The following is a 20881-nucleotide window of genomic DNA, read 5'->3' on the forward strand; positions in this document are numbered from 1 at the left end:
CCTGCAGCCTCCTTCAGGTCCCTTTTTTCTTACAGGCAGAGCTTAGGACCATGCAGTTCTACAAGAAATGTAGGATATAGCTGGATGAGCACACTTGTGCAGTGGTCTTTTCATTGCTCTGCTTACCGCAGTATGACGCCTCAGAGAGCCGAGACCAGTTATAAGCCCATATCAAAACGCTTGTATGCAACAGAACTGCAAACTTACAGCTTACTTTTCCTAAAATGCTGTCTGTACACTCTGTTTACCACCTACTTTTGCCCTGATAGCAAGAGCTGATGGTCAGGATGTGTGGCCCTTCCCTTGGCTCCTCTCATCTAGGCTTTCTACCAGTGCTTTCAAAGAAGAGCCAGCTAACAGTGGTGCAAAAAGACAGGGCAAGCTGCTATCTTAACAGCATGCATTAGGGGAACCACCCCAACAGCAGAAGTCCCCAGCTTATGTAAGGCCTTGGCATGCTAATCATAGCTAAGTAGAAGTGTTTACACAATCTCCAAATACTGTTTAATCCAACACTTAGGGCAAAATGTCAGACCATTATCTTGCCAAAGTGTGGAGTGATGTAGAAGGCCATAAGATCTCTTACATGAGCTTTCTCAATTCAGGCTATAAAAACGTGACTCAGAAATTCTGACAGAGCAGCAGCCTCAGCCTGCACTTCTAGCAGCACAGGAATAGGCATGTCACTGCGTACTGTTGCCTGTCTTGTCTCAATTCAGCAAGTTTACTTCCAAACAGCAGCTAACAATTTTGCTCACTTGGTAAGAAATCTGGAGAACAGCCTGAATCTTACTGTACTCTTCTTTAGTACATACCTCCTAGGGCTAGAGCTTGGGCAGCAGCCATGGCTTCTCTTTGAAATGCATACAAACTAGCAGAACTCCAAATGAAGAATGGATTTTTTTTTTTCCCCTCACAGATATTTAGTAGCCCTGGTTGTCTGTGAAGGATTTTCTTAAAGACACACAATGCCTCTCCAAGTTGTACATACAAGTGCCTGCATGGAATTGCGAGAAATTCAGATAGCTCCTAAGCAGAAAATCCCCAAATACTTAGTCCTTGTATGGGCAGATGGCAAAGGAAGGCTCCTCATAGAGCAACCAAGTTCACACTGTAACATCCCACTGTCACCTTTCCCTGCACACACACTCTTCATTTTCCAGAGGGTATTATGCTCCTCAGCAGCACACTGACTACTTCATCTATCGGATCTTGGAGTCACCTGGAAATTTATCCAAAGCAAACTTGGATCACGTGGCTCAGATCCAAAATGGCAAAATTCATCTGACATTCCCAGCTATGTAGCACCCCCTGAGAGCAAGTTGTGACATCTCAAACTAAGACCAGACAGAATGCAACCCAGAACTGCCTCTTTCTCTCCACCAGGCTGATGGAGTTGGGCTTGTTCAGCATGCAGAAGAGAAGGCTGTAAGGAGACCTCATTGTGGCCTTCTAGTACTTCAAGGGAGCTTATAAACAAGAGGGAGACCAACTTCTTACATAGGCAGACAGTGATAGGACAAGGGGGAATGGGTGAAAACTAAAAGAGGGGAGATTTAGATTATATGTTAGGTGGAAATTCTTTACTCAGGAGCAGTGGGGTGTTGGCACAGCTGCCCAGAGCTTCTCTGCGGAGAAGCTTTTCTCTGGAGGCAATCAAGACCAGGTTGGATGGTGCCCCGGGCAGCCTGAGCTGGTGGGGGGCAGCTTTGCCCATAGTATGGAGTTAGAGCTCAATGATCTTTAAGGTCCCTCCCTACCTAAGCCATTTTGTAGTGATTCTGTGATTCTAATGCTTAAGGCCCTGCTCCCCCAGCAGGCTCTTTCCAGAGGAATGAAGCCTGTGTTGTAAAAGAGATATTCAGTCAAATTTGCTTTAGGGTGTTGCAGAAAAAAGTTTTGAAAGTATCAAATTCAGCATTTGGGCAAGATTCGGTAAGAATGGATGGTGCCAACAGGGGTCAGTGTAGCACTGTAACTTGGTCTCTTAATTTTAGCTACTCAAAATAGTTCACCTTGTAGATCGTGACTTTTTTAAGAAACTCTTTTAAGAAAAGATCCGAAAAATACCTACAAGTAACATCTTTTAAGAGGAACCATCCTAGTTACTAGCTCTTTGTAAGAACAGTAAGTACCAAAGATCACCCTATTTTAGAAGGATAAGAAAGAGTTTCAGTGAATGTAGCATCTTTAGACATTTATTCCTCCGCCACCCTTTCCACTACACACAGAATTTTAAATCCAATGCTGAAAACAAATGAGAACATTACAAAATTGCCACTTGTGGTTTCAATTACAAGGAAGGTCACCCGTGTGGCAGGAAATGCACCTTATGAACTACTGTTCCCCTTAGGACACTGTTGTTGCAACAGCAAGGAACTGTACAGAGACTTGAAATGTATAAAGCCATTTGTTAAAGTAAACAGAAAGTTTACTTGCTGCTCCGTTGAGAAATCCCTAGGGACATGTAGAAAATAGCAACCCTTTCTCAGCGGCCTGCCTCTTAATGAAAATCAAGAGCAAATTCCAGGGGTAATGACCTCAAAACAGCCCCTGGCAGCTTCATGCCTGCAAGCTGAGCAGAGCTCACTGAACATGTGATGAGGACATGCTCTGGTGACTCCCACTCACCTTTGTGCAAGTGGCTGCAAACAGAGCTCCTTGGCATTCAGAGTGTATGGGAGGAGGATGGAGCAACTGCAGCAGCAAGGAAAGATTCCATCTTTCCTCCTCTGGCTTGTTAACATCTTTCCTGGGCAGGAATCTCTGCATTCCTTTCTCTCAGCAGTTACTCCCACAGGTTCCCCATTCCCAAAACCTACTGCAGTCCTCATGTTGCCAAAACCCAAGCTGGATCAGGAACCAACAGATGGGGCTCTTCTGGGGCTCTCCAAATCTGCTAATGATTTCTTATGCAATCCTGTTTGTGCCTCAGTTACCCAAGAGCTGAGATTACAGCAGCGATCACTCTCCAACTCTTCTAGGCAGATGGTTTCTGTGCATCTGTAGCAAGCAGGGTATTGGCTTTCCTTGGAGTCCTTTACACTCAGCCTAATACAAGCAGTGTAATGAACATCATGTGCTGCAGGGAGAGTCAATTGTCACTGGAATAGAAGCACATATCAAATAAAGGAAAATGAACTGAGCCATGGCAGGCTCCGCTATTCATTGACAAAGAGGACTCTTGTGCTGACCCACACAAATCTCTTGATTAGAGAAGACCTTCAAGCACTGAGGATGTAGAATAGAACTTTGTCACCACTCAGCCTCACTGCCTACTGACAGCCCATCACTCAGAGCTCTCCCAGCTATCATTTTTACCTGTTGACCAATGCACATACATCTGAGAGAGCAGTCCACGTCACCAAAACATTAAGGTGGGATTCACCTCATCTGTCTTCACAAATAAATACCTGCAGCATAGATGTCTCCTGATGTCTGCACTTATCCAACTAAGACTCCTTTTGCAATCAAAGGCAGTAAATAATTAAAAGATGTAATCCTCTAGTCTTAACAAGACATCTAAACTCAGTCTGCTGAGTTAAACCCTGGAGCATTCTGTATCTCTCCTCATCAGAGTGAGGAATTTGTTGAATTCAAAGGAGGAACCTTTTATCAAACACCACAAACAAACAGGTTGGAGAAGAGGAGGGAGCCGTGGCCCAGTTGTGGGTCTGGCAGTGGGGGCAAGAGCACACAGGAGTGGGTAATCATCCCAGGAGCACTGCCTTCAAGATAGTGAAGGAATTCCACACTGGAAAACACAATTCCAGACCTCAAATTTCTCCAAGCCAGCAAAAAATACAGCCTTCCTCAAGCCAAGATAGTACAGGCAAGTTTGTCTATAGCATTCTGGAGGAGGAATTTATGCTGAATCACTCAAAACAAACAAACAAACGAACAAGACTGTCTCTAAAGTAGACAGTAGTATCATCTCAAGTTAATCTACATGTTTTTCTGCTCATTTTCTCCATAGCAATATCCCAAATCATCTGCAGCTTTCATCCTTGGTTTGTATTTCCTAGAAGAAAGTAAGCACCTGCTTCATCCTTTCTGCAAATGCACTGAAAAGAAATTTTATGTCATCTTTCTGATGTTCGTGTCAGTATTGGCTGTGCCAACTTGCCATCACACAAGCAGGCACAAGTTGCTTCAAAGAAGTGTATGCAAGTTCTGCTGCAGCAGAGAGTAGAAGAGGGCTGAAGGAGGATCCAGATGCACACATGAAGCACAACACAAGGCAGGATTGGCCAACGTTAGTCAGCCATTTCCCCTCCACACAGCATCCAACAAGGTAGTCAGAAAACAGCTCAAAACCCACCCATAGGCCTTGTAGTTGGGGAAGAGCAGGAAGAGGAAAGCTAAAGTGCAGATTTTCTAGCAGGAGCTGATAGTACCTGTAATGCAGAAAGATTCTGGGTTCTATGTACACTCTCATTACCTTAGACAAAATCTTAATACTCTCCGATCAGAGAACATTTCCCAGAAATTTCCTATTTCAAAACTAAAACCAGCCCAGCATCCTGTGAAACAGGCAAGGCTTCCTCTACTTGTTCCAGTCCAACTTCACATTCCTTGGCTTTCCTGTAGCCTGCCCATCACTGCTCTAAACTTCTAATGTGACGATGTCACCTCAACAGTGATGACAGATGGAATTCCACACACTGCAATACTCCTTTCCACATTAAATACAGACTGGTCCGTTGTGAAGCAGCCTAACTGTTTGGGCCTGAGATGTTTTATGGAAGAGGAATTGTCCTTGTAAAAGCATTGGTTCAGATTTTTCTTCCACCATCATCTCCCTTCAGGTAGCTGAAAGAGTTAGTAGGCAAGGCAGGCCAAAGTTCCATGTCTCTCCTTTGTAGGAGAGACATTATCACCCTCTGCAATCTCAATCCACATTGACACAGAGCGATAACAGCAAGGAGGTAGCAAAGATCTGTATTCAAAGATATGCTTGTAAGTCTGATGCTTATGTGAATATGGAGTACAATAGGGTCAAGGTAAAAAAAAAAAACAAACTTTGAAAAGCCAATTTATTTCTCCAGGGAACTTCCTCTTTGTTCTGTCAAGGACTTATTTCCTTGCAGTAAGTAGCACTTAGTGAATTTATTTGAAGTCAAATACTTTGTGTCTGCCTCCTCTCTCATTAACAAAAAAACCATGTTTAGAGTTTCTCTTTGAAACAATGTTCATAATCTGAACAATAAACAGGTAAACAAAGCTTGTTAGAAAAATGATTACGTTTTTTTACCCACTTAAGAACCTGGATATTTCCATTCAGTGCAGAGCCCTAGATACAACAGGTAAAGCTAGTGTAGCAAACCTATACAAGGATATATTGCCAGTTCCTCGCCTGTGAAAGTATGTGGATACAGCCGCAATGCCAGTACAGCTGTGATGCTTTACCAGCTTCATCCAAATCCTAGCTACATTTATGAATATTTGGAAACCTATTTAGAAATAGGTTTTCACAAAGATGTGTCTTTTTAGGCAGGCAAAATAGGCTGGTCAGACTATATACTGCACAAGCTAGAAAACACAAGGACAAAAATACTCCCAGGTGAAAGCATCCAATTAGTGGCCACTACCCTGTTGACAAGCCCCTTCCTATTCTGCTTACAACACATGTAGGGGAGAGGTCCAACCAGCAGGTTACCCCTGAAAAAGCAGCAGACCTCTGCCATGCATCGCACCCAGTGCGGCTGATCCCCACCAACGCATCCACTTGGTCACCCAGAAGTCATCTCAGAGAGTATCCTCACCAAGGGCTACAGGCACAATATTGTTCCTGAAGTGCACAAAGGGAATAAACCTAGTCCAGTACCTCCTTCCTTCATGCCATGCTCAAGGAAAAGAGCTTCAGTTTGATTAAGAAGGCTGGAACATAGCCCCACCATGATTTTCAGTAAACACTTTTATTATTTTTTTTAGAAGCAAAATCATGAACAATAATTTCTGAAATCTAGAAAGTGTAGTAGCAGGTCTCTGAGAAACAGAAAGACATGCCTCTTTCATCATTTCTTCAGTTTGGGAAGCCTTGCTAAGCTGAGAGAGTTCCCAATACACTCCGACAGTTTGAATGATGCACACAAGATTTCCCCTTGGAGATAGGGGAAGGAGTGGCTAGAGATTTACAGACCAGTGAGCCTGGACTGCATGCCCAGGGAAGCTCTAGAAGAAAAATATGAGAGCAGTAAGGATTTCTCATGGGCAAATTGTTTCAAAACAATCCACTTTCCTTTTCTGGCAGAGCTTAGTGGATAGGCAATTTTGTAAATAATTGGATATTTGTTTAATTAGATGAAGTATCTGCATACATTTCCTACTTTTTAATTAAAAGTTAAGACACTTGACTATCCTCCAAACATCCTGCCTTCTCATTCCTCTCCAGAGTGGGTAAACAGGAAATCTTGCATAATTCTCAATGTTCTTTATACCAGTTTGGCACAGGTATGGTGCCAGAAGGCATTTAACACCTTAGTTGATAAGAATCCCCAGCTGCTTAATTACCACTGGAATTGTAAATAGGGAAAAAAACAACAGTAGTAGTTTAGTAAACATTAGAATAAGCTGCAGAGAGCTTTTATCCTGAGATACTAATTATAAGGTCAAATAGCAGAGCAAGAAAGTGCTTGCTGATGACCCAGTTCAATCACCTAGAACAAGCATTGAAAAAGTACCTAGCACAGGTTTTACAGTACACTCCAGGTAACCACAATGAAATAACTTACTCCAGAAAACCCTGTTCAATGGCCAAATATATTCAATAGTTCTTAGCAGACAAAGCTCCATTCATGGCACTGAGCTGTGTGGTGCAATTGATACACCAGAACGAAGAGAGACCTGGACAGACTTGAAAGGTAGACCCACAAGAACCTAATAAGGTTCAACAAGGCCAAGTGCAAGGTATTGCATTTTTGGGTCAGTGCCATCCCAGATGCGATACAGACCGGGAGCATTCACTGAGAGCAGCCCTGTGAAGGACTTTCGTCCTGGTGAATGTAAAGCTGGACACGAACCAACAATGCATGTTTGCAGCCCAGAAGGACAACCGTATCCTAAGCTGCAACAAAAGAGTGTTGGTCAGCAGGGAGAGGAAAGAGATTGGGGATTGTCCCCTTTGTGAGGCTGCAAGAAAGACCTGGAGCTGTTGGAGCAGGTCAAAAGAAGGGCCATGAAGATGATCAGAGAGCTGGTGCACCTCTCCTATGAAGACAGACCAAGGGAGCTGGGCTTGTTTAGCCTGCAGAAGAGAAGGCTGCAAGGAAACCTGACTGTGGCCTTCTAGAACTTCAAGGGAGCTTATAAACAGGAGGGAGATCAACTTCTTACATAGGCAGATAATGATAGGACAAGGAGGAATGGCTTTAAACTAAAAGAAGGGAAGTTCAGGTTAGATGATAGGAAGAAAGTCTTTACTCAAAGGATGGTGAGGCACTGGCACAGGCTGCCCAGAGAAGCTGTGGTGCTCCATGCAGGTTGGATGGGGCCCTGGGCAGCCTGAGCTGATGGGCGGCAGCCCTGCCCACGGCAGGGGGTTGGAACTGGATGACTAATATCTCTCCCAACTTGAGCCATTCCAATGATTTTGTGCCCCTCTGACCGCAAATTTATTTCATGACTGTTTACCAGTTCATCTGCAGGGGTCAAAGATACCACTTATCTCCCCCAGGTCATCCCCCTTCAGAGTGGACAGACACTGTCCTGAGACCCAGAGTCTGATTACAGCCTTCTACCTGATCTGCTTGTCAGCAGGCCCCCAGCCTGACACATAAGGGAGCAGTACACTTCACATGTTCTGAGAAGAAGAAATCCACTCAGATTGGTTCATTTGAAAGTGCTAGGAGGGATGCTGGCTCTGGAGAAGCCAGCCAAATTTCAGGGAATCTGCATCTCACTCTGTGGAGACTGTCATTTCCAAACTGCTAGTTGCTGTTTCCCTGCTGTTCCACGCATGGGTTATTTGGGGGATTGTCCTACCAACTATCAACTACTTTCTCCTACTCATCCTGCAGTGTCTCAGAGCTAACGCAGGGCTTTGAGTAACTATGATGGAAGAGCCAAACGTTTGAGAGAAAGACACAGAACATCTGGTCCAGTAAACAATGAGTATTACTGACCATTTTGTAACATTGCCAAGTGTCAGCATTAAGGACCTGAAACTGTATTATGTGCTATCTTTCCAGGCAGTATGCAGATACCAAATTCAATGCAAAAGCTGTATCTCACTGGCTTTCTATATGCTTTTAGTATTCTCACACAGTGAAAAGTAAATCTTTCCCTAGAAATTAATTACAGATACCCAAACAAAAGACAGATTGAAATGCACTGATTCTGTGAAAAGCTGTTGTATGTGTACTATGCTTTTTCTAAAAACAGCTTCTGGAGCTCTTCCTGAGATTGAGCAGATTCCCACAAAGCTGTATTCTTCAATGGGACAAAGCCTACTCCCCCAGCTGGGATCAAATGGGTTACAGAGAATCCAGCATAGTGTTAGGTTCTCCGTTAAATAACCTCTAAAATGAACCTTGATTTGTGCTTTCTTTACCTCTGGTGGTATAATCAGCTCCTCCTCACAGGATGATGAACTGCAGGCCATAGAGTTATAGGAGAAAATTACAGTTTTGACAGGGTCCAGGTCTGTACAAGCCCAAGAAACACTGAGAGCCCCCCTTTTACCTCTCCTCAACACTGTTTTCACACAGGCAGCTTTTTGCAACGTACGCTTCACTTGATGACATGTAAAGTATTGCTTCCTCCTGTCTGTAGCTCTTGTAGTAGAAGCAGTAGGAGGAGGTGAGCAGTTTCACTTCCATTACTCTCTGTCTCAGACTGGGCAGGTTTTGGACAGGACCCGGCTCCCTGCGGGTATGCCTTTGGGTAAATCCTATATTCAGGAGTTCCTTCAACCAAGTCAATATGGGTCCCAAAAACCTTGGCCCCTGGCAGATGCTGTTGGAGTTGGAACGAAGAGCAGTATCAAAAAACAAAACGCTCTTACCTGACAAATATTGAACAGTTGTAAAGAATTCACAATATGATCCCCAAATTACTGATGCCTCCTTTCCCACACTCTCATTCTCAAGCAAATCCAATAAATATACAAAAAAATATTCCAAAATTTCCCTCTGTGCAGATTCAGTTTTAATTTTTGAATGCACATTTCTTAAAAATATACCTCCTTGAAATCGTGATGGCTTATGTTATGTGGCTAAGATCTACTAGAGTCTTTAAAATAAGTTCAGTGAAAATAAGAGCCAAACAGTGCACATTGCTCACTTCAGTGAGAAAACCTGCTTTCAAACGAGCAACCTACCACATTGATAGAAGTAACTAGCCAAGCACTGAAACCAACTTTAGGTTTCAGCAAACTGATGTTTTCCTCATTTTGTCATGAAACTGGACATTATTTTTCATTCCAGTATGCCCAGTTTGGCTTTGGACAGCTCCAAAACAAGTCCTTGGAGTGTTCAATTTTCTAGCTATAATTTTTGAAAGAAAGAGTTAGTTCAATTCAAAAACTATACTTAACATTGCCTCTGTCTAATAGACGTGCAAAAATGCATAACTTCCTTTTCCCTCATGTTAAATGCCTATAGTGCATTTAACAGTCTTGTTCAGCTCATAAAATTTTCAAAAGATGCACTTTTCTGTATTTTTAAGCAGAATCTTACTTTCATGTAAAAGATAAGGGTAGATTGAAGGTCTCCTGCCTGAATCCTGAGGAGCCAGTCTCAGCATTGGTGTAGGCATTAGTGTGGAAGAAAACTGCACATCTCAGGCAAATGTCAGTAAAACACATTTGCCCTCCTAGAGAAGAAAGAGGAAGTGAAAGCAGTGCAAACAGGAATCTGGGCAGACGTTCAATACGGCATTGAAGGCAGAGAGAACGATCACATATGAACCTGACAATGAGCAAAATGGACCATAAAGAGACAATAGAATGCTGAACAAAATTGACATTACTCTAAATAGAGGAAGAAACTTAGAGGGAAGAGAAGAAAAACTAAAAGGAAGGGGGAAAAAGCAAGACTTGAAGCAGGAGAGAAAGAGAGGAGCCTTTCATGCAATAAGAAGCCGAAGCCATACATGCAATAAGAAGGTATAGAAATCAAGAGTAGTCCAGACGTGCACGTGCAAATATGACCTCTGGTGGGACAATTCTATAGAGCAGTTTTCAGTATCATAGGCTATATTCTATGAGCCTGGTAACTCAGAACCTGTCTGCAAACCAACTGTGTGTGGTTTCTCAGCTTTTTCATGATAACAACTGAATGCAGAAAAAAAAAAAAAAAATCCATAAACACCTTTTAAATGTGGTTGTGTAGTTTATTTCCAAGGCGTAAATGGTGGCCTAAAGGCAAAACAGAAAAATTTGTGACAAAGCAAATGGAAACAGCCTAGAACCTAAAATTGGAGCCTGAATACTTCAAGTGAGAGATGAAAGCCGGCAGCAAAGGAGCAGTCCTGTTCCAGTTATCACTCTCAAAATGTGTATTAAAATCAGCTGTATCATTTCTCTTACATCACTGTCTCATGAGGAGACAGACCAGGAGCCAGATCTGCTTTGGAAACCACAGAGACGTGAAAATCCAGAGCTGGTGATCAGAAAGCTCAAAATAACTAAGCTCAAGCTCAAAGAAGTTTATGTAATGTCACGGAAGATGTCAAGTTGTAACACTTTACCTCTCTGACCTATTGTAACCTGCCATGGGCCCACAGAAGAAGGAATATCTTCGGTTCCAAACAAGCACATTCTCAATCATGGGTTTAGAAATCCTCGCAGGATGGATTCTGTAGTTCATTGGACTTCTCCTTCCCAGAATTACTGCAAGAGGCAAGCACTTCTCATTTGTTACTTAGTGGTGACTTCTAAGCAGCAAAAAAATTCTGTGGGATCCCTTTAACACCCAGGCCTGTTATCTGTTTAAAAAAAAAAAAAAAGAAAAAAAAAATAGAAAAAAAAGAAAGGAAAAAGATAAATCTATGACTGAGCACAATAAAAACATTCAAATGTTGTGTAAAAAAATATCATAGCAACCTATCCCTACATCAAGAGTCTCTTATTTTAAGAAGAGTCAAAAAAGTCATTACATGGAGCTCTTTAGAATCTTAGAGCATGAAGAACTTTAAGATTATAAAGCACTGGTCACTAATTTTGGTAATTTACACATTATCAGTAAGCATTACATGTAGTATTGTTTTACCTAAACAAGCCATAGCGATTTTTAAACAGCTTTGCCCATACAAAACACATGTGAGTTTGGAAAATACCAATTCCCTTTTATAGCTGGAAAGGGGATACAAAAGCTTCATAATAACCTTTTGATATTTAATTGTGATATTAATTGTGGCCTCCTAAACTCTGCTGCTTGAGAGATGTACTAGTTCTCAGCCACAGGAAACTTCTTCCAAGCACTTCTTTCCATTAGAAGGACTCAGATCCCAGATTAGAGCCCCATCCCTCCTAGAACTAGATGTCTTCATCTATTGCCAAACTGATAATACAGAGTAGGGTTTTTTTTTTCCCATTTCCCTCACTAATAGCCCTTCCCTTCTACACTATGGTCAACTTCCAGGGAATGACAGCAAATGCAACTGTAGAGCAGATGGATTGAAAAATGAAGGCAGAAAAAAAAACCCTTTGGATTCAAGAGCCCTGGAAAAAAAAATATGGATTGTTAATTATCTAAAATGTGGAGCCCATTTTTAACATCCAAAAAAAAAGCCCCTCACGATCTGGGGGAATGGGATGCAAAGTTTTGCTCTGGTGACTTATTTTCTTACAGTGTAAGACAGATAGTGTTTTCTTACAGAACACACTATATAAACAGGCAAACATAGGAGCTGCAGGCCTGAGAGGTCTAATTTACAGAAAGATCTCAAATCCCATCACCTTGAATATCTCTCCTGCCTGAGGCTCCTTGGCGAGGGTGGCCTCGTCCAGCCCATCATAGGCAGACGTCACGTACATCTCCGCGTAGTCCTTTCCTCCAAAGCAGCAGGAGGTGATCCTTGAAGTCGGCAGCCTCACAGTTTGGATTCTTTTTCCTGGGAAAAATATGAGAGTTTCCAATTCCCTTTTTACAGGGAGGATGCATATATGAAATCAGCACGAGCGATGGCAGTAGAGCTATGGGTGTTTACTCAGAAGGCACTGCCCTTGCAGTGGAGCCAAGCTCAGGCAGTGCTTTCCTCCAGAGTTCCCCTTGGAGGCCTGGCTGCTCAGGCAGGCTGTCCCACAAGCAGGGCTCAGCCGGAGCAGGCCTCACCTGTCTCTGGATCAATGCGGATCACTCTTCCTCCATCAATGCAGGCCACCCAGAGCTTCCCCTCTGCATCAATGCACATCCCGTCGGGCATCCGCTCCTCCTCCTCCAAGTGGTACAGCAGTCTGGGGCAGGCTGCAGGAGAGGCACGAGACAGCTCTCCAGGAGTGTCTCATTATGAACAAGGCACCCCTGAGTTTAAATATCAGCAATTATCTCTCTCTCTCAGGTAAAGATCAAGAATTGCACTTATTTTGAGGGCCAGCAAAGCCCCCCATTTTCATTAGGCTTGGGAACCACATGGGCTACAGCACAGGGCCTGCACCAAGCAGGTAGGCAGTGGCACAGGATCGTTGGGATTTCATATTTTGAGGAGAATATGTTCTGTTTTAGAAATCCTTTCTCCTAAAATTTAGACAGCAGAGAAAGCAGCAATCTGAGCAATTGCAATTATTTTGTAAGCTTTTCACCCACGATTACACCAAGGTCACACTGACCCGAGCACAGGGGATGAAAGTTCAGCTGTTCCAACTCCCATGGAGCATAACGGGTTGATACAGCCCAAAAATACTTCACAGTTTTGACTGAGGTTCTATCAGTCAAGTTTGTATTTGAATTCCCTTTCTGCATAAAAAATATTTGCCTAGAAAATGACTTTATGCCAATTTTATCCAACATCTTTAGATAACTTTACCTTCAGAAATGAGAAACTTCAGTAGCAATGATAATTTGTTTTTTTTAAATACATTTCTGTGACGTACTTCCATGCTAATTCTGCATTCACATTTATGAATATAATTGAAGCATTCCAGTAGATGGCAGTCGAGAATAAACAGCACCCTAGTTAGCATAAACTAATTCCCAGGATAAACGGCTTCATCCCTGCAGTTCCCTGGGGACAGCTCTGAACACAAGCCATCTATCCAGCTGAAAGTGCTAAAGTCAAAGGACTGTTGAAAGATAGTTCACCAAATGCACCTGCCGTATAACTAAACTTGAGAAAAATCACAGTCAGCCTGCTAAGAAGCTGTAAACACAAGGTACGAGATCAGATAAACCACAACATATTACACTCCCCAGCCTTGCTGCAGAAAGAGCAGAAACACTCCTTGAGAACTCAAAAAAGAGTGTGTACCAATCTTTCCAGTGCACACGTCATAGCTGAAGGCATGCACAGCGTACGCCAGGCTGTCAATGTGAAAGAAGGTCCTGTGGTCCAGGGACCAGTCCAGACCATTGGAGATGTCCACTTGGTCTAACTGTTTTATTACTGATAGGTCAGGGAAAAGAGTATAGAGAGCTCCTTGCCGTCTTGCTCGGACCCCTGGTGCTGTCTCTTCAGCCATCGTGCCTGAAATGAAAGCAGGAGAAGTGTTGCTTAGGATGGAAAAGCTTGTTCCCAAGGGAACTTGCTTGGCCAGGAGCTTCCTTTAACTTTTAGCAAGAAGTCCCAGCAACAGGCATTGTCGTCACACTCCTTTAAGCTTTTGTGACTTCAGCTATTATTCATCGGATATTGAATACTCCAGTCCAATAGTATATATTTCCCAGGTTGTCTCAAATAATGAGAACATCTCCAACCCAAGGTAACACTTGGCAACAAAGCAGCCTGAACTGTGGAGACATTGTGAGGATGGAGAGTTTGTAGAAATGGGCCTGGAGACATTCCTATACACCAGAGGGTGGTAAAAGCCATGTGGGAAACAGCAGGGTGGTAGAAGAAGAGAAAAATCCTCTCCTCGTGGCAGTGAGAATGGGGCAAACTGGGTGCTGTCAGAGTGGTGAGACAGAGAAGAGGAGCTCTTCTTGGGAAGTGATTCTGGCCAATGGCAGGACAAGTTTCTGCATCTCTGTGAGCTTTCAGTCTTAGGCAGCAAGATTGAGAAGAAAGACACAAGACACCAAAGGCTGAGGTTTTGCTTACAGCCCTCAAAGGAAAAAAAGGATGCAGGCAAGTGTCATATGCTCTTCTTTTTTTGTGGGCTACTTTTATTATTCAAATGCACTGTTACCTCAAAATATAGGTGCTGTAAATCACATGGCTACCTCGAAAAACAGTGAAGAATAACAGTTGAGATTTTTTAAAAAATCAAATAATTCTTCAGTGTTGCACTCATTGTTTAGTTCTGATTCACCCTTTTCCAAAGAGAGAGTTCAGCGATGAAGGATGGTAAGCATCCAATAAGGAGTATTTACATTTTCTTTCAGCTGCGGCAATCTGTTTCAATTGGTCTCATATCTTGTATGATTTCTGAGTTACTTTTACAACATTTGGCCGTACCTGCTTTTGAAATCACTGATCCGCTCTGCACAGCTAGGAGCAGGTGTACAAAGCAGATTTTCTTGAATTTCTCTCTATTCTCACTCTTAAGTCCAGTGACACATCATCCCTAAAGTATAACTGAGAGCCAAAGGTATTTACTGATTTTAGCAAATACAAAAGAAGATGAAATGGCTGGTTAGCAGATAAAGTGTGGGGCCTCCTCTCTCATCAGTCACTCTCTGCTCCTGCTGTGGATGGCTGTGCTTGAGAGGAAAACAAGCACAGGGGCACCCTGGCTGCATTGTAACCAGTGGCAGCCAGAGGCTTTCTGCCCCTGTCATTTCCCACATGCTGCAGGTTTTGGGGAAATGCCATCTGCCAAGTAGAAGCAGAGCCTTCCTGCCTGACAGTCTTTGTGGGCAATGCCTGCCCTCATCTAGATCAAAGGATTCAGGATTGCATGCTCTCCTCTGCTGGGTGATCGGAGGCTGAAGCAGCAGCTGAGCACAGCACTCACAAGATCACCCACACTGGCGACAGTGGTTTTTGTGGGGAAGTCAACAAAGGAGTTGGCATGGAATAAAATGCACTACATAAAACACACTGTCATTGGTTCCTCTTTGCTCCAGAGGAAAATTCTGCTGGGACTTACCAGCAAAGTACCTCCCCTTGGGATCCACTTTGCCATCATTGAACCTGTTGTTGGGTTTATCTTGTTCAAGCTCGAGGATGGTGGTGACCTTCTGGGTGTCCCAGTCCAGAAAGGCAAACCTGGTCCCCAGGGTGATGACGTAGCCCCCACGCTGCCGCAGGGCCACAGAGCTGACACGGGCATCTGTGGGTGAGAGGGAACAGGAAAAGATGGGCACTTCTGGGCTCATCAGCAGCCCTGATCTCCCCCACCTTTCTAAGAGCACTGCTAGCTCAAGAAAGGCCCAGCTGGTGCAAACAGAGCAAAGGCAACATTTCTCCAGTCACCTCTGCGACATCCGCAAGGACCACATCTTGCTATCTCCACATCCTCCAAATATCCCTACTTTCAGGGCATGCGCAGCTCTTGGGATGCAGCCTTTCCCTCTGCAGACACAGAGGAGACTCCTGAGACAAGTGAATACCACGGCAGTTGTGCCCTTACCCACAGACACGCACTGCACCTCGTGGCTGAGCGCGCTCCAGCGGCAGACTTTCTGGCCATTAATGTCGACGTAGACGAGCGCGTTCTCCCGTTCTTCCCAGACCGGGCATTCTCCCATCCGGTTCTTCTCCTTCACAACAGATTCAATTCTGATGGAAGAGGACATGGCCTGAGAGGAAGAGAGTCAGGAACTGATTTAATGAAAAGCTCCCAGTGTGTGGATTTTTCATCCTGACAGTGCTTAAAAGTGGAAAGTCCCTCAAATCCCAAACAGTGGAGTAATATAGGAGGCTCCTGTGACATTTCCGTGGTCTCAGGTTTTATCCTACCTGCTGGTTTGAGCAATCACCTCCTTTACACAGCTATTGCAAAACAGAGGGGGCCTTGGCTCCCACAGTCAGCGCTGACAGAGGTGCCACTGCTGCACCCACCCGTCAGAGATGAGAGATGTGCCCTGGGAGCCGGCCAGCCTCTGACACAACACTCTTCCTATAGCCTACTATTGTTTTGCAGGCATTGTTTCCCAGCAGGTGAGCTGAGGATAAGATTTGCTGATAATTCATTAGCAATAATAGCTTCGAAGTTAAGTGGGAAGAGCCAGTAATCATCACAAGCAAAAATGCCCACATTTTGGAGGCAGGGACTGTTCTCACTCTTCGGTCCCAAGGTGAGGTCAAAACAATTGGTTTTGCCCTAGAATATAACCTTCTCTCCCCAGAAACAGTGTCCGAAGAAAATGCTGAGATTGCAGGGCCAACACACGAATTACTGAGAAGTGATTTTGTATGTACGCTTTAGGGTATGGGACTGGTAGTTATTTGACTTCATTGGTTCTTTGCCCAACTGCCACGTCCATATGCCTTCTGTTTGCAATATATACAGAGTATCTCTGGGTCTCTGCTTTGGCACTATATTTCTCTGAAGAAAGATGCAGGCAACATCATGTCTAAAGTAAAATCCAAATACACTGTGAGATGCCAGAAAAAAAGAACCTCCTAAAACCTCATTTTGTGCAGCACCTCACAGCTGCTGCCCACAGCACTAACATGTCAGCAATGAGCGTGCAAGAAAAAAGTAATGCTTCCAAGCAGAATCCACCAAATCCTGCCATATTCTCCCCAAAAGGAATACAAGAGGCTAAAAACATCCTGATCACTCCGGCTGTGTCCTCTCTGCAGAATGTCATCAGCATCTCAGCCTCCTGAACCCATTACGAGAGTGAGGCTGTACACGTTATTTCCTCTTAGGAATAAAGAACTAATGTCAAAACATCCACATGAAAATGAAAAGCAAAGCCAATTCAAGTCAGTAACTGGCCTTACAAGGGTCCTTTTTGGTTTCACTCCCTCCCCTGTCAGCAGACATAATTTCATTTTTTAATTTCAAGCCAAAGCTCTGCACAAGACGACAGCCAGCTGAAGCTTTAATGCAGGTACAGCGCAACGGCAGCCGTGTTCAGCAAGGAATTGTAAGCCCCATCTTCCCCCGGCCAAGCAGCTGAGCGCTTCCATCAAGCTGTAGGGCACCAATGTGAAACTCAAAACAACACACCTGCTGAGGAAAGGATTGCAGGACTGGGGCCAATGCCTCTTTTCCAGCATGAAACTGGCTGCTGCTTTCAGAGCTGATTAAAAATGAGTAAGAGCTGATGCTATCAGCAGCGGGCAGGAAGCCGGCCATGCTTTCCATGCAGTCAGCAGGTGAGGCTGCGGACGGAGCAGCACAACATACAATGGGAAAAGTCCTTGCTCAGTGTTTTCTTGTGTCATGAGAGTAGGAGAGGAAGAGAAACACTGCACCACACACGTGCCCTGGGGCCAGCCCCATCTACCCCAATTTAGGTGCAAATGAGTATTTCAGGTGACCAAAAGGTGTGTTGGGGTGGCTTCCCAGACTTCATTTTTTCTGCCTTGTCTGACGTTGGACATTTTTGGTCTACAGAAGTGCAGGTGTGTGATGCTGAGTGCCTCTTGCCACCCAACCTGCCCTGCAGAGCAAGGGTGGTCCTGTGTGGAGTCAGGCGTAGGGGTATTTTATGATTCAAAGGTGATAACGATGTGAGGAGCAGACAGGAAAGTGTCAGGGACAGAGCTCCACTGGGAGACAGCCAGGGCCACCCATGATATCTTGGCCCCTGACAGGGCCTGTCCTGAACTGGCACACGGGAGCAATGCATTTCCTTACCTATGTAAGAACGTAACAAACACTTCAAGTTGATGCTCAAATGATTCACCCAGATAAGTAAATAACTGAGTTAGATCACAGTCATCATTGTTTCAAACCCAGAGATAACAATTTTAGAGCCCTAAGCCAGAGACCAGCTCTAACGTTCCTCACCAAAGCCAGCAGCACTCCCAGCCCCAGCTCCTGCCATGCTCTCACAGCTGTGCCTGGGCTGAGGACAAGCCCCAGGCTGCAGAACAGCACGGAGCTTCCACCTCTACCACAGAATCATAAAATTAAGGTTGGAAAAAAGTTCAGTGATCATCCAGTCCAAGTACCAGCACATCCCCACCATGCCTGCTAACCATGCCCCTCAGTGCCATATCCACACCCCTGGGGATGATGACTCCACCACCTCCCTGGCAGCCTGTGCCACTGCCTCACCAATCCTTCTGAGAAGGAATTTTTCCTAATATCTACCTTGTGGCACTATTCATTTTGCTTCATGCTTTCTTTCCACCTAAAATTATACTTCTGAAGAAGATTTAGTGTAGAATTATATATATATATCATTCTATATATCATTCTATATATCATTTATATATATATATATATATATATATAAATTTCCCATTAGCATTTTTCCTAAAGGAATTTCAATGGAGAAAACCTTACTTCCCACTCAGCTCTTTTATCCTGGTGACTAGATCTCCCCCACCACACACAAGCCAAGTCATGCAAAGACAGGAAACCTCTTCCTCGACACAGTACCAAGCAAATTGTTCACATTGCCAGGCCAGCAAGCAGCTTGTGTGCAACTGCAGGCTTCTGCTGTCCCACTGCCCAGGGACCCCAGGCCTACAGCACTGAAGACATCCTCACACCACCCCAGACATGATGTACTCACTGGCGCACCTGGACCCCAACAGAGTTCTGCTCCCAGTCCATTTCTGCCTTCCCAGAAGCCATCTCAGAGGCTTTGCAGTCTCTGGGCACAAGTGGTGCAAACCTGCAGCAAGCTCCACCATGCACTTTCATCTAACTCTGTCAGTTTGCAAAGCACAAATGCAAAGCAAAGTTGGCCACACTCCCCTGTACCTGCACCTGTAGCTGTGTCTGGGGTCCCCGCTCCTTTGCAGTGCTTCCTGCTGGGCTCCAGCCCTGCTGATCTGCTCTGGTGCTGCTTCTTATAGGCCCCCGCTCTTCCCAACAGTGCAGCTGGGGGAGTGTAGCGAGGCACAAGCGCACCATGCATATTAATGCAGTATTTAAATACTGCTATTTCTCTCCTATTACCTACAGGCATGCACTCAGACAATAGCACTGAATCTGTTACTTCGACTATGCAAGTGTTCAGCAAATCTGTTGCTCTGCTCCTTTTTTCACCAGAACCTGAATCACCCTTGCATAGCTTCTTCTCCTTACAGCACACTTCTACTTTGCTCCCTCTGGAAACTTTGCTTTGCATGTAATTTGACCATCCCCAGCCCTTAAAATCTTTCTTCAGCAGTACAATCCCCTCCTGCAGCCAGCAGCGCTGTCTTGGTGACAAACAACTCGGCTAGAGCTCATTACAACAGTCGCTAACACACTCCAGACAGCCACTCACCCCAGCAGAAGTCCACTCAATGCTGTTGTCCAAAAACCAGGGGAGGCCTTCTCGAGGGTTCACCCTTCTGTAGGTCTGAGATGGTCCCTTCCCTTCAGCTGGGCAGAGCTGCAGCTCCCCCAGCACACAGTGCTACCTGCTTTAATTCTGGCAGAGCTCTTATACCTGCAAAGGATTATTTGAGATTTCCCCAGCTTGGTTGGGAATAAATAGGCTTCACCTATGACTATAGATTTTGGTCACGAGGATGAAAAACCCCTCAGGGCACAGCAGCTGCTCCTCTTGATACAGTTTCTCCTGTCATTGGGCTCTTGCTCAACCCAACACGAAATCAAGTAAGTGCCATGAACAAGGCAGAGACTGAACAAAAGCCAGGAAGCCTTCCCCATGGAGGGAGTCAGCAGGTGGGAGGGAAAGGCTGGGCAGTGGCAATTGCTCGGACCATTTGTAGGCCCACGCTCTGTCAGGAAGCTCCAGTTGGAATACGTCCCACTTCCCAGGATGCTGGAGGCAGCTCTTGCTTTGGCATTGAGGGCTGTTGGAGTGCAGCCAGGTTTTGGCAGCGTGGTAAGCACAGCTCTGTCAGCAGAGTGGGCTCTTCCTCACCACTCGGTGCCTGCGAAACCGGCTGGAAGAAGTGCAGCATGTGATCCTGGGAAAGGGAGAGCTGGCATTTCTTCCTATAATCTCTCGTAAGTTTCCTGTGCCTGCCCACCTTCCCAGAGCAGTGAGTACAGAGGTGTGTGCCCAACGTGCCTGCCTGCAGCCCCCTGCACATGGAGCAGAGGATGGGGGGGTTTGGGCCCGGCGTTTCTTTGTGCCTCTTGGCTGGCAATGACAAACCCAAGTCCAAGAGGACCTCGCACACCAGTGAGAGTGCTCTCACTGCACCTCTCCTGTACACATAAAGCAAACTGCAAATGAGGCAGGAGAATAAACAACAAAAAGAAAAAACGCTCATAGAATTACAGTCATGAGTCACAGAGTGGCCTGGGTTGAAAAGGACCACAATGGTCATCTAGTTTAACCCCCCTGCTATATGCAGGGTCACCAGCCACCAGACCAGGTGCCCAGAGCCACATCCAGCCTGGCCTTGAATGCCTCCAGGGATGGGGCATCCACAGCCTCCTTGGGCAACCTGTTCCAGTGCATCACCATCCTCTGTGTGAAAAGCTTCCTCCTAAAATCTAACCTAAACCTCCCCTGTCTCAGTTTAAAACCATTCCCCTTGTCCTATCACTATCCATACTTGTAAACAGTCATTCCCCCTCCTGTTTATACGCTCCCTTCAAGTGCTGGAAGGCCACAATGAGGTCTCCTCAGAGCCTTCTCTTCTCCAAGCTAAATAAACCCAGTTCCCTCAACCTTTCCTCACAGGAGAGGTGCTCCAGCCCTCTGATCATCTTTTGTGGCCTTCCTCTGGACCCATTCCAATAGAT

The 20881-nt window shown here is 44.9% G+C and overlaps 1 protein-coding gene across 1 annotated transcript; it reads right to left on the reverse strand.

The window, feature by feature from the left end:
- Positions 1-10331: 10331 nt before the first annotated feature.
- LOC128071793 (regucalcin-like) lies at positions 10332-20040 on the reverse strand. The gene is made up of 7 exons (XM_052664862.1): positions 19443-20040; positions 15671-15839; positions 15188-15370; positions 13408-13623; positions 12276-12407; positions 11900-12054; positions 10332-10926 (listed from the first exon to the last, which is right to left on the reverse strand). The coding sequence occupies exons 2-7, from the start codon at positions 15834-15836 to the stop codon at positions 10876-10878; spliced, it is 903 nt and encodes a 300-aa protein (XP_052520822.1). The 5' UTR covers positions 15837-15839; positions 19443-20040; the 3' UTR covers positions 10332-10875.
- Positions 20041-20881: the final 841 nt, after the last annotated feature.

Source organism: Tympanuchus pallidicinctus, unplaced genomic scaffold (assembly GCF_026119805.1).
Source record: "Tympanuchus pallidicinctus isolate F22 unplaced genomic scaffold, pur_lepc_1.0 scaffold6, whole genome shotgun sequence".
Taxonomy (NCBI): Eukaryota; Metazoa; Chordata; class Aves; order Galliformes; family Phasianidae; genus Tympanuchus; species Tympanuchus pallidicinctus.